Source organism: Mauremys reevesii, linkage group 3, assembly GCF_016161935.1.
Source record: "Mauremys reevesii isolate NIE-2019 linkage group 3, ASM1616193v1, whole genome shotgun sequence".
In the NCBI taxonomy this organism is placed as follows: Eukaryota; Metazoa; Chordata; order Testudines; family Geoemydidae; genus Mauremys; species Mauremys reevesii.
In genome coordinates, this window is record NC_052625.1 from 168,084,701 (window position 1) to 168,097,772 (window position 13,072).

The 13,072-nt window shown below is 38.3% G+C and overlaps 1 protein-coding gene across 16 annotated transcripts in view; it reads left to right on the forward strand.

Annotated features, from left to right (window-relative positions):
- Positions 1 to 13,072, forward strand: part of CSMD1 (CUB and Sushi multiple domains 1) — a 1,616,238-nt gene that overhangs the window by 1,558,079 nt on the left and 45,087 nt on the right. For 15 of the 16 annotated variants that reach the window (XR_005595828.1, XM_039529053.1, XM_039529047.1 and 12 more), the window contains one exon: positions 168 to 350. Coding sequence is in view for 15 of the 16 variants with exons in the window: in XM_039529053.1 (XP_039384987.1) it covers positions 168 to 350 (183 nt within the window). In the remaining variant the exon portion in view is untranslated. Of the gene's footprint in view, positions 1 to 167; positions 351 to 1,050; positions 1,071 to 13,072 lie in introns of those variants that run through there. The other variant, XM_039529062.1, reaches the window with a different exon arrangement.

Genomic DNA, 13,072 nt, shown 5'->3' on the forward strand with positions numbered 1-13,072 from the left:
TTATCAGATTCAGATATAGACATAGAAGTTACTTTTTTACTTTCAATCTCCCGGAAGCAAACTGATTAATTAAAACAGAAACAATTCAGCTAGTAGTGTAACTTTTACTATACATATAGTTAAATATAACTTGTCTGCCAGTAATTCTACTGCATTATGTTTTACAGGAAATAGTCCTGGATATTGTGATGATCCAGGTGTACCACCTCATGGGTCGAGACTCGGGGATGAATTCAAAATAAAAAGTCTACTACGTTTCTCTTGTGAAATGGGTTATCAGCTGAGAGGATCTGCAGAACGCACATGCTTGCTTAATGGTTCTTGGTCTGGTTTACAGCCTGTTTGTGATGGTAAGTAGTGGCAGTTGCCAAAATTTATCACAACATTGAATGCCTTATTGCTAAACGATGATTTTTCCTTTAAAAAAAAATCTTACACCAATAATGTACCTTTAAATTACTCTGGAGAAATTTGATAAAAATCAGCTGGCATGCCATTACACTTTTGTTTAAACACCAAAATCCTACCAAACTGCCAAGCCTGCGGAGAGCTTAATTCACTAGGGATTTATACACCAACTCTCTACTGAAAGCTGCCTTACAAATATCAGCCCAAACAGAGGCAGCAAGGTCTTTTTTGTTCTCAGGGTAGACAGCTGTAGAGTATCTCCCTAAAAATGATGGCAATACTCAAAGGAACCCATCATCCACCTCCTCCATTGCCCATACCACCCCATCTACCAGGTAGTAGATTTGACAGGAATGTCAAGAGACACATCAGAATTCATCAGGAGCCAATAACTATCTTTGGGAGCCACTTTGCCCCATTCCATCAGGTTTAGTTTGATATCACCTTGGACAAATGGATGTAGAACACAGCTATCCCCTTCATTTCCACACCCTTCCCATCCCATTCCTCTTCAGGGGTCATTTCATGAGAGCCTATTACAAAAAAGTGGGCTCATTTCTCCATCTAGAAGCAACAGAAGAGGCTTCTACTCATGATATTTCCTTAACCTGAATTAAAAAGGAGTTATTTGTGCTATTCTAGACTGAAGAGACTGAACAAACACCTATGCCAACCTCAGATTCAGGATGGTAATGCTTTTCTCCATCATTCCAGCTCTTCGTGTTCATAACTCTCTACTTGCAAGATTCATGCTTTCATATAGCCATCTACCCAGCCCACAGGAAATATTTGAGATTCATGGTAAAACCAAATCATTACTAGTACAAGGTATTTCCATTTAGACTGTCCACCAAGAGTCTTCACAAAATGCCTAGTGGTGTTAGTATCCCTCCTGAGAAGACCGGGCACTCACTGTATCCCTGCTTGGATGTCTGGCTGATCACAGGCAAAATATAGAGTGAGAAAACAGCAAGCCTGGAATGTACTCTCTCTCTAGTCACTTTGTAATGAACTATGAAAAATCATCACTCCCCTATAGAAGACAAAGAGTTCCTGGATGCCTTGATCAGCTCCATAACAGAAAAAAGCATGCCTGCCTGAGGACAGGTTCCAGTTGCTACATGCACTCCTTCTCCAGATGTGTCTTGTACTGTTATGTAAGAGGTCAGTTTGCAAGCATGACACGCAAGCTGCTTGCCAGACTTCACCTGCGGCTCCTTCAAGTCTGCTCTAATCAGTATATTATTCAATAAGACATTTAATAGAGTGGAAGGTATACAGAACTGGCTTGGGGTCTTGAACGGGTCTTGGGGCCCATGAAAAAGGGTACACTTTTCAATTCCCTCCCTGACATACACACTAATCACAGACAGGTTGAGGAGCTCATTTGCAAGAACCTAAAAATTAAAGGAACTTGATCACTAGATTACATGAAATTACATATGAGTATCATGGAGCTTGCAGCCATCAGACTGTTATATGTGGTATTCCTACCCGCTGTAGGAAACAAGGGTCAGATTTGAGTTTGGGCCTAGATAACTTGGTCCAGGCCTCAATACCAAAGATTGCAGTTAAAACAGGCTAACCTTTCATTCAGCTCTATTAAGGTCCACTTCACAGCAATTTCACCTTGCAAACTGCCCGAATAGTTGGGCTCAGTGTTTTCTCATCCCATGGTATCAAAGCTTCTCAAGAGGCTGTATATACACGCACTGGTCAGAGATCCCAATATGGTCAAGGACCTCAATATAGTCCTTCTGAAGATCATGGAACCTTAATTTAAGCCTCTCCGGAATGGTCTTTACACCACCTCATTATGGGCACTCTTCCTAGCGGCTATCAATTCAGCCATGAGAATGAGTAGGCTTCCAAACTGTTATTGCCAAACTCTCCTATACAACTTCCCATAGGGACAAGGTGGTGCTGTAACCTCACCCAAAGTTCATTTCTAAGGTAGTCTCAGAATTTCATCTAAACCAGTCAGTCAACCTGCCTGTTTTCTTCTTAACTAATGCAATTGTTACACATCGTATAGTAACTGGTTCTTTGAGATGTTGTTAGTTTGGACCCCATGACATGCCCTCCAGCCCTTCTTTTGGAGTCCTTGGCTGACACAGGCTTTGAATTGCAATTGAACTGAAACAGTTGTGGCTGCTCTGCCCTTTATGCCCTTGTATAGGATCACAACAAGGCACAGGGCATATGCATGGACTGCAGCTCAAAAGACTCTCATCTTGTATGCAAGAGGCACATGTGAACCTACCACACTGACTACAACATCTTGAAGAACCACAATTACTGTAGGTCAGTAACCCTTTTATCGGATGGAGAATAAAGACTGATACCAAATAGTGGTTTCAGTAGGCATCATTATAAATTTTCATGTGAAGATATTTCTCCAGCAGATTTTCAAAGAAAATACAAAAATATAGTTTTATCAACATTAATGAAAACAGAGAAACAGCAATACAAAATAGGGATAATATATCGCTAACTTGGAAATGTTTCTCTAGTACAAATGATCTTTCTCCATATGATTCAAGTGAGGCTGGAAAGATAGGTGGTTCATTGATGCCTTCAGGTTAACAACTAGAGTAAATGACTGGTCATGAAAATTTTAAAACAATTTAATAAATTGTTTCATGACCAAGAAGAACCACATTTTTATTTATGTAAGGGTGTGCAGTTTTGAGGCATCCAGTTGCTAATGTCAGTTAATGAATTAATACAACTGAATGTAAGTGCCAGCTGTAAGGCTTGTTGGAAAGTTTGATGAAGATACAATGAGCCAGATTCTGCATTTTTTTTCCTTTCCTACAATAGGTATGGGAAAGGAGAGGGAGTGACAATAGTGAAGCCTGCAGAGAGGCTACATAGAGCTATTGCACCTGCTTTATGCTGGTCAAGAAACCTCTGCAAAAGAGGTGTCCTATGCAATCAGTTTAAGCTGCCATCAGAGAGGTGTAAAAAGGCTACTTTTTAACACAGAATCTGATCCAATATTTCTAGCGTGAATGCCCCGTGAGCTCCATACTAATCATGTTTTGTAACATAACCATTTTAATTTAGATTAGTTGATTAGATTTACAAGTTCTATTCAGAATCAAAAGTAATTAAAAAGTATACAAATTGCTACTTGAAAAGTTCATCCTGTGATACAGTGAATACAAAATGTTTGTTTTTTTTAATTAATGTCAAAAACACCATATAAAAATCACAGGACGAAGCAGCTTTCCACATGGTGCTTGTGGCAGCTGACAAATACCAGACTAGGAGCCAAACACAGAAGCTGAAAACTATGATGGGAGAACTAGTAAAAATTACTGAAATCCAGGAACATTGTCTGCCTTGGAAATAGCCTAAACAGATGCAATAACTAAGGAACAGCTGCAGAGAGCAAAGAGCAGATCAAGTGGCATATTGTGCTAGAATGCGTGCCTTGTTCCAGATTTTGTAAACTATGTGTGTATATGTTGTCGGCCACATGCCATATCACAGCACACAGCCAAAGTAATCCTTCCCCAGGCCATGGAGCTGAAATGGAGCAACTGCAGGTTCAGAGATGCATTAACCCCTGTGCTGATTTTACCTCCCTATTCCATCAGGTTAATGTCTAGCGCATGTACAAGTCACAGATCCACCAACAATGCAACCCCAAATTCCCTTCTGGAAGAGCCTAGTAAAACCCTGTGGAACTGGGTGCATAGAGGAGGAGGAGCACCTGTGTGGGTTCCCTAAGACCTCTCTCATCTCCTCTGTGCAATAGAATTGCACTAGTTCTGCGGCTGTTAGGGTCCTACTTGTTTGAGGAGCACAGAACAGGATATGCTTCTGGGTACATGATGCCACTTGATTTTCTTTACATATCGGTGTACAACTCAGTACATTTAACAAGAGAATGAAGAGAGACCTTCCTTCCTATAAGAGAAGGAAGTAGGAAAGAAAGAAGACATGAGGAAAATTAAAACACACAAACAAACAAAAACATGAAGCTCGCTGCCTCACGGAAGTAGAGTGGAAAATCACATCACTGAACTCTCTTGTAATTTTGGATTTTATCTCCTGGGAGATGTTCGGATGCAATGGTGATAAGTTTCAACCTACACACACATAGATGGAGGACAATGTGTATTAAATACATTACTAAGATCTGTAAGAACACAAGAAAGACAAATAAAAAATAGGAGAAAAACTCAAAAATCTTGTATGCGAAATAAAGGTTCATAGGGAGTTCTAAAATCTAGTAGACTCCAATAACACAACAGTTAGGTACCAAAAAGACACAGATTTAATCAACACAATCTTGTGAAAATGTGAGTTTCAAAGATGTGATTTTTCATAATAATACAGTCATCCTAAAATTCATTTGTGGACTGCTTGATATTTATACGTTCCAGTAGCTGAAAAATGCTTATGTACAGCTTCAAGATTATATAAGTGGAGAGGAAAGTTAGTAAGGGTTTATTGGCCTAAGTCTCCTTAAACTTAAAATAGTTTTATGCTTGTGTAACGCCTTAGACTTCAAGAGAGTTGCATTAATGCAAGTCAAAGGATTATGTGACCATATCATAATGAGGCAGATTTGGATGGTGTGTTATTGAAATGTACTCTGCATAACTACAAAAAGTTAACATTGTAGGGTATCCTGCAGATTACAGTAATGTAAATCTCTCACCGAAGTCATTGAGAATTTTGTATTAGTAAAGCCTTCAATAGGTTAGTTCAGAGACTTTATATTTTAGGAAAACCCCAAATAGTTTTGCTCTGCATATTTAAAAGTAGCTGATATGAATGGTATTTGTTGACTGATTCTTTCCTACCACCCAAAATGCCACAGGTTCATAGATATACTCTTGAGATGAAGTAGTATGTTGTATATTTGCTGCTTCAGTGAGTGATCAGTCCACTGAAACAGGGCACAGTATAGGGTTAAATGCAATGCAACACCACATTCAGGTCATAGAATCATAGAATATCAGGATTGGAAGGGACCTCAGGAGGTCATCCAGCCCAACCCCTGCTCAAAGCAGGACCAATTCCCAACTAAATCATCCCAGCCAGGGCTTTGTCAAGCCGGGCCTTGACAAAGTGCACAGACAATCCAGGAAGATTTTGGAAAGTGTAGGGAACAATTTCCTGGTGCAAGTGCTGGAGGAATCAATTAGGGGCAGAGCTCTTCTTGACCTGCTGCTCACAAACAGGAAATAATTAGTAGGAGAAGCAAAAGTGGATGAGAACCTGGGAGGCAGTGACCATGAGATGGTCAAGATCAGGATCCTGACACAAGGAAGAAAGGAGAGCAGCAGAATGCAGATCCTGGACTTCAGAAAAGCAGACTTTGACTCTTTCAGGGAACTGATGGGCAGGATCCCCTGGGAGAATAACATGAGGGAGAAAGGAGTCCGGGAGAGCCACTTTTGCTTCTCCTACTAATTCTTTCCTGTATGTGAGCAGCAGGTCAAGAAGAGCTCTGCCCGTAGTTGGTTCCTCCAGCACTTGCACCAGGAAATTGTCCCCTACACTTTCCAAAAACTTCCTGGATTGTCTGTGCACTGCTGTATTGCTCTCCCAGCAGATATCGGATGATTGAAATCCCCCATGAGAACCAGGGCCTGTGATCTAGTAACTTCTGTTAGTTCCCTGAAGAAAGCCTAATCTACCTCATCCCCTCATGTGTGCTCATCTTAAAGTGCTCATCGTAAGTACACTGTTACAAAGTTATTCATTATATATTGCATAAACACTTTTTCTGCCTAGCACTAAAATTAGTTTGCTAACTCAGTTGTTTAGATGACTGGATTTGCTGACCCAGTTGTTTACCTGATTGGATTGCTGGCTCAGCTTTTTACCTGGCTGCTCTGTTTCCTTGCCAGACAAGCAAGCATCTTTTCACATGTCACTTCTTACAAGTGATGAAATGGTGTGAATGTTGTTCTTAAAAGTATAAATGCATTCTATTAATATGAAGATGCATATTTCTAATTAAATGTCTCTCTGTAGTCTAATTTGATCAAGCTAGCTGTTTTTATCAATAGCTAGTAGTTTTCCTAAGAAGTTGGAAAATGCTATTTCTGTAAAGCCGTGAAGAATATAACATTCACTTTCTTAAGGATTGGTATATAGAAAACAGTGGAAGAAAAAGAAAATAATTCAATGACTACTAAATGAATCACTAAGAATAGAGGCTATGTGTTTGGAGAATCACAACCTAAGTATTTACAGTATTCATGAATTATACATTCTCATGGAAAACAATGTTTTAAATAACCATTTCTCATCTTTATAATGAAAATTGTTTTATTTGGACCCAGCAGAGAAGGAGATACACAGACATAGAGGGAGCTAATAGAAACACAGCTGTCTGCCGTGGAGACTTTATTGTTCTAGCAACAGACTAACATGAAAATGAGGCTTTGCACTGGGGAGGAGGGAGTGCTCAAATATTTAAAGGGACAGGACATCCCATTCTTCCACCCTCCTTAAAAAAATCTTTCCAAACATATATAAATTATCATTTATATGGCTAATACAAAGCACTATATTACTTAACTAAAAGTTACAGGTGGACTTCCACCGACTTAAATTGCAAGGGATTATTCTGCCCTGTCCTAGCAACTAGCTAACTGAACAATTTATAAGTTCAGGCACACAATTGGTTTTCACACTCTCTTGGGATAACGTGGTGATGATGGTGTGACGGTGTCCTGAAAAACAGCAACAGTCAGTGGAGCGGAATCAACTGGATATGATATCGAATAAACTGGATCTGGTGCCAAAGTTTCTTCTACAGAGTAATCAAAATTAGGAGTGGTAATGGAAGGAGGCTAGATGGGAGGAATAGAATATTTTATTGGAACATCTCCAATATCCAGGACTTGTTGAGACTGCAACTGATCTAAATGCCATTTCTATAAAATACTATTGGATAGTTGTACCCTGCACAAAAAAGCTCCCATGCATTTTACAAGTTCTCCATGTCCCGTTTCATTCCACAACCATAGCTGCAAGTCCACACTAAGTCTCCTACTTGAAAAAAAAAATGATGAATCTGATGTCGATCAATTTGCATAGCTTCAGAATTGGCTACATGTGCAGCAGCATCAGGACGTAGCAGATCCCAGCAGATATGCAAAGATTGGTTGAAGAGAACAGTTGCAGGTGGCTTCTGGATGGTAACATCTGGTGTGTTCCTGTAGCACAAAGAGGAAAAAAATGTCTAATTTCTTTTTATGATTCAAAATAGACTTATCTCTTAAGACATGTTTAAGTGTCTGTACAAACTGTTCAGCTAATCCTTTTGTAGCAGGATGGTAAGGAGCAGAATCTATATTCTGAATCCCATTTGAAGCCAGGAACCTCTAAAATTCTTCAGAACAAAATTGAGGTCAATTGCCATTCATCAACTGTAGTAAGCCAAACTAGCTAAATGAGGTCTGAAGATGTCCAGTGGTCTTGGTAGCTGTCGTAGAAGTCATTATGAAAACTTCTGGCCATTTCAAATGGGTGTTGACTGTGAAAAAAAAAACATATAACTTTCTACTGGTCCATCAAAGTCCATGTGAATACATTTTAAAGGACTCTGAGGCCATGACCAAGGATGTAGATGAGCTGGGCCAGGATTGTGCTAAATTAAACGACATGTAGTACAGTACTTCACCTTCCTCTCAATATCTCTGTTGCTCCCCAGCCACCAGACATGATGCAGGGCTATGGTCTTCATCTGTACAGTGCCAAAATGACTTTTATGAAGAGCTTCCAAAACCTGAGATTGTAGTGATTTTGGAATGATTACTCTCGTTCCCCATAAGATCCAACTGTGATTCACAGATAATACATGTTGACATGAGACAAACTGTGTAAACTGGGGATTCTTACGATCAGCACTGTACCTCGTAGTACCATTTCCTTCATGAGAGAAAGCCCACAATCATTAGCACATCATCCTTTTTTGATGTTTGTGCTAGTTATCAGTATTCTATCATTCAAATTGAGATAGAACACTTCATCCAAAATTTCTTTGGGTTGAGGGGAGCTTGGACATGGAAGGTGTGACAGCATATGAGCATTGCTGTGCCAAGTCTCTCTATGGAATAGAATGGCATAGGAGGGAGCTGAAAGTAGCAATGCCTGCAAATGATGGTATTCCATGTTTTGGTACAAACACGTGAAATTTATGAGTGATTATCTGTCAGCAAGGAAAAATGTCTGCCATACAGATAGGTATGAAATTTTTGAATTCTGAAAATGATGACTGTAACTGTGACATTCTCTGGTGGAGCCATTTACTTAATTAAGTCCAGGGCTCCAATTACATGTCCAAGGTATTCAACTGAAGATTTGAATAAAATGAAATTTCTCTCAAAATACTCTCAGTTTATGGTCCCATCAGAATATTGTCCATGGTTTTCTGGAACAGGGCAGGTGCTGAGGTAATACCAAAAGGCAAACTGTTGTAACAAAAGAAGCCTTTTTTTTGTGTTGCTTGTGAGATATTTGTAAGATGCTGGCTCAATCTCCATTTAAAGGTATGCATTAAACAAGTCCAATTTACTGAAAGACTGTTCTGCACTAAGAATTGAAAACAAATTTTCAATGCAAGGTAGTGTATACTTGTCTGCACATAAAGCTGGATTCAATGTCACTTTGAAATCACCAAAAATTCAAACACAGCCATCCTTCTTGATCACCATTATGATGAGGAATTGAAACTGGTGACAATAGTCCAATGTTCATGAAACGGTCAAAATCAGCTTCTACAAGAGGTTTCAGAGCGTAAAGCACAACACTGGGATTGCAATAGTTTGGCTGGCTGTCCAACTTAAAAGCGAGCTGCACATGTTGCACATAGTTTCAAAAACTATGGAGTGTATTTCTAGTATTCCTTGAAAAAACTAAGCACCTTGATCTCTCTCCAATTCACCTTGAGCTTCTCAATACAAAATTTTACAAATATGAGTGGATACTTTCCCTTAATTACATATAAGGTTAAAATAATTGTTTGACAATTGAGTTGATATTTCACCTGGATTATTCATTTTGGAACTAATTTTTCTCTGGTATAAGTCTTCAAAATTATGGCTGTTTCTTCTACAGAAACTTGTGATAAGTCTGGTGAGAGGCAGATGCAGAAATCAGTGAGACGGCAGCTCCACCATCAAGCTCCATTCTTCTGGGAACTCCCTTGATTAAGTGTGTGACTTAGATGCCATCTCTGACATCACACAAATGTTTAAGGAGAACAAAGGTTCAAAATTACTTTGACAGAAAAGTAAAAAATGCATATTAAAATTCTTCAATCCATACACAATTTACAACGGATCATCAGCTAGCTGGTGTGACTGCAGTAAATGTTGGTCCTCTGTTTGAAGAGGCAATATTTACTTTTATGCTGCAAAATTATTTTCATATATATCTCCTACAGACCCAAACACAGCAGATTTCCTGGAACCATAGCAACCAGCTCATATGTGAAAGATATATATTGTGCATAGGACGGAGGTAGTGATATCACCAGAAGGCAGTAGGCAGTAAGAATGTGGAAGATGAGTGGATAATGGGAATGTAGACTAGACTCTCACAAAAGATAACCCATGACAGTTGATGGTTATCAGAAAAGCACAAGATAAAATGATAGCTGCCTTAGAATGTGTATAAAATCATCTGTTATGTGCCACATTTAACAGTTCTTATATACCTTTCATCCAGTGGTACCCATCCAGCTGTGGAATAGTGCTTTCACCCACCGACGTACTTCTTATTGGAAATTCACTAGATGGCATTATTACCAGTACTTGAGAGACAAAGTGGGTAAGGTCTCTAATATCCTGGGACCAACAAGACTACAATAATGCAGCAGATTATTACAAGTAGTCTTACCATTTCTGTTTTAACTAAATCTATAGACAAATCTTGGAGAAATGCTGTTCATTAGTTATGGTGCACTTAGTTTAGAAGCTGTTGCAGTAATGGGATGATTTACTTGGTGTTGGTCCTGCTTTGAGCAGGGGGTTGGACTAGATGACCTCCTGAGGTCTCTTCCAACCCTAATATTCTCTGATTCTCTGATATGCACTACCCTTGTGTCGTGCGCATCATTTCTCAGAGGGCTACAACTTCCCAAATGACCAAAAAAAAAAAAAAACGATCATCATCCTACCATTTCCTCCTCATCAAAACATTCTTTAGACATGAGAATGTGAACTGTGCTAGCAACCAGGAGACCATTTGTTTTAGATTCACTTCTAATGACTGTTAATAATTCTGAACCTTCACAGCCCCTGTTATTAAGCAAGGTCTCATATTTCATTGTAGGATTACACAAATTGGGACTAGAATCTAGTTCTCTAATGTGGCACATCTAAATCTCATCAAAGTTGCCACACTACCTCTCAGAAAGAACCCGTTTTTGTTTTTAAAATGGGGCTAGTCAAGTGCCTTGTAAAAATCTAGCATATCTACCAAACTTGTGATCTTATAAAAATGATATCAAGTTCATCTGACAAGATCTATTTACCATAAAACCATACTGATTAGCATTAGTTATGCTACTATCATTTAATTTCTTACGCAACCATTCCTTAATTTTGCCCAGGGTAGACGTTATGCTAATTAGCCTATAGTCTTCTCTTTTTCCGCAGCACCTTCAGTGCTCCTGCTGAAGGATTTGACTAGAACTTTGTTATGCTTAGCTAACACAGGTTGGTGATCTCTTTACATCAATAGTACAGGCCCTTCCCTTACTACCAAAGTTAAACCAATCAAAGGCTATTTTCAATGTGCAAGCACAGTGCTAGTAAAAAGAAAATGTGACTAATATTTTGGTGTTTAAAGGTATTTTCTGTATGAAGATTTGTCTGACTTGAAAATGATAATGCACCTCTAAAATTTGATCTTGCTAGTGTAATTGCCAAAATTAACAAAACTGCACATTATCACTATTGTAGATTACCTAATGTCCTCTACTGTTAACCCTACCCATTTGGGAAATCTCCAGTTTTAATTGTTTTCTATGCTTCAAAAATTATAGCTATTTTATACATGAAAATTGAATAAAAAGACTTCATTCAAGAAGAGACATTTATAAATTATCCTAAACATTGATAATACACTGAGTTATTCTAATTATCCAATTATGTTCTAGTTTAACAAAATCCTATAATCTGTAATTATAGGACAGACCTGATCATTATTTTCAGAAAAGATCTATCTGAAGTGAACTTAATATGAGGAAAAGTAGAAAGTAAAATGAGTGTCGCATGTATAATGTTAAGATTATTCTACAATCAATTAATTAATCTCAAATTATTGTTTTGCCATGCTTGTATAAATTGTATTAAAACATTTAGTCTTTTAGTTGGTAAGTGTAAGCTTTCTTAATGGAGCTCTGTCTTGGACTTTGGCCAGTGCCTGAACATTATCTATAATTTGTTAGGGTTTTTTTAGCGGTTAGACTGGAATTCCTCCAGTTTTGTAAAGGACTGACTAATCTCAAATTTAAGAAGTGTTGAATACTCTTTGGAATTCTTCCTCTGTATTGTATTCACTGCCTGAATTAATTTGGCTGGCTATAGAATTATTCTAATTCTAATGGCAAAAATCTCCCCAGACAGTGTTTGCTAAATTGAAGGCAGCTTCTTTCATCTGTATGTGTATACAGACTGAAATATCAAAAAGCTGTTGGATAGTCAGTTTGTAAGATGGACATTTTGAATTATAAAATGTGTAACACTTATACTGAATACGCAAAATAAAATCTTCTTAAAATAGACTATCAAAGAACACCATGCTATTGATAACTTAACCCATTTGGTTATGAGGTAAGACACATGATGGTAAGAAACAACATGGAGACTGTTTGGATATGGCCTTATGGGTGGTGGGTAGGGAGCTTGAACTGCTTTTGGAAGGATAAAATATCTTTCTAAAAAGTATTATCTTTTCTTTCTCTAATTCCATCTGAAATGTAATTCCCTCCTTTTCCCCTCTATTTTCCATTCCCCCCTTTTTAATATTATATATTAAATAAAAAAATTCTCATCAGTATCAAAAGATTACAAATAAAATGCCACAGCCTGAGGCCTCTATGTATTTTTAACACAGGCAAAAATTGGCTATTTATAATAAAAGACTGAGAATGTTGATTGAGAACTAGAATATATAGTTCCTGCCCATGCACTAAATCTTAGCAATACATCTGCAGTTTGCAGTCAAAACTCCATTTTAGAGATAATTTCTTATTGTCAGGATAGTTTAATAAAAGATCTTTCTTCCATTGGTTAATGTATAGTATGGTTAGGGGAGGGGGAATAAACAAACAAAAAAACCCAACAAACTTAGCTCTTTATTGAAATCAATGGCATAGAACTTTAATTTAAAGCCAGGCATTATCACACCTGAATCAAGCCGGTGATATTGATTTCCATTTTGCATTATACACAACAAAAGATTAGTTTGCAGACCTGGTTATGGAAAGGTGTAGCCATCATCTTAGCCCGTCTAGAGCCTCCATTAGCAAATCTCTTTTAGAGCCACCCATGGGAATCAAAGATTTTTTTCCCTGGTAAAGAAGCCCTAGAAGAGGACAGATGGCAGTACCATCACCTCGGGAACAGTTGCCAGGGTGGTGCAGGAAGCTGTAAGTTACCTCTCCTTGATCAGCTTCAGT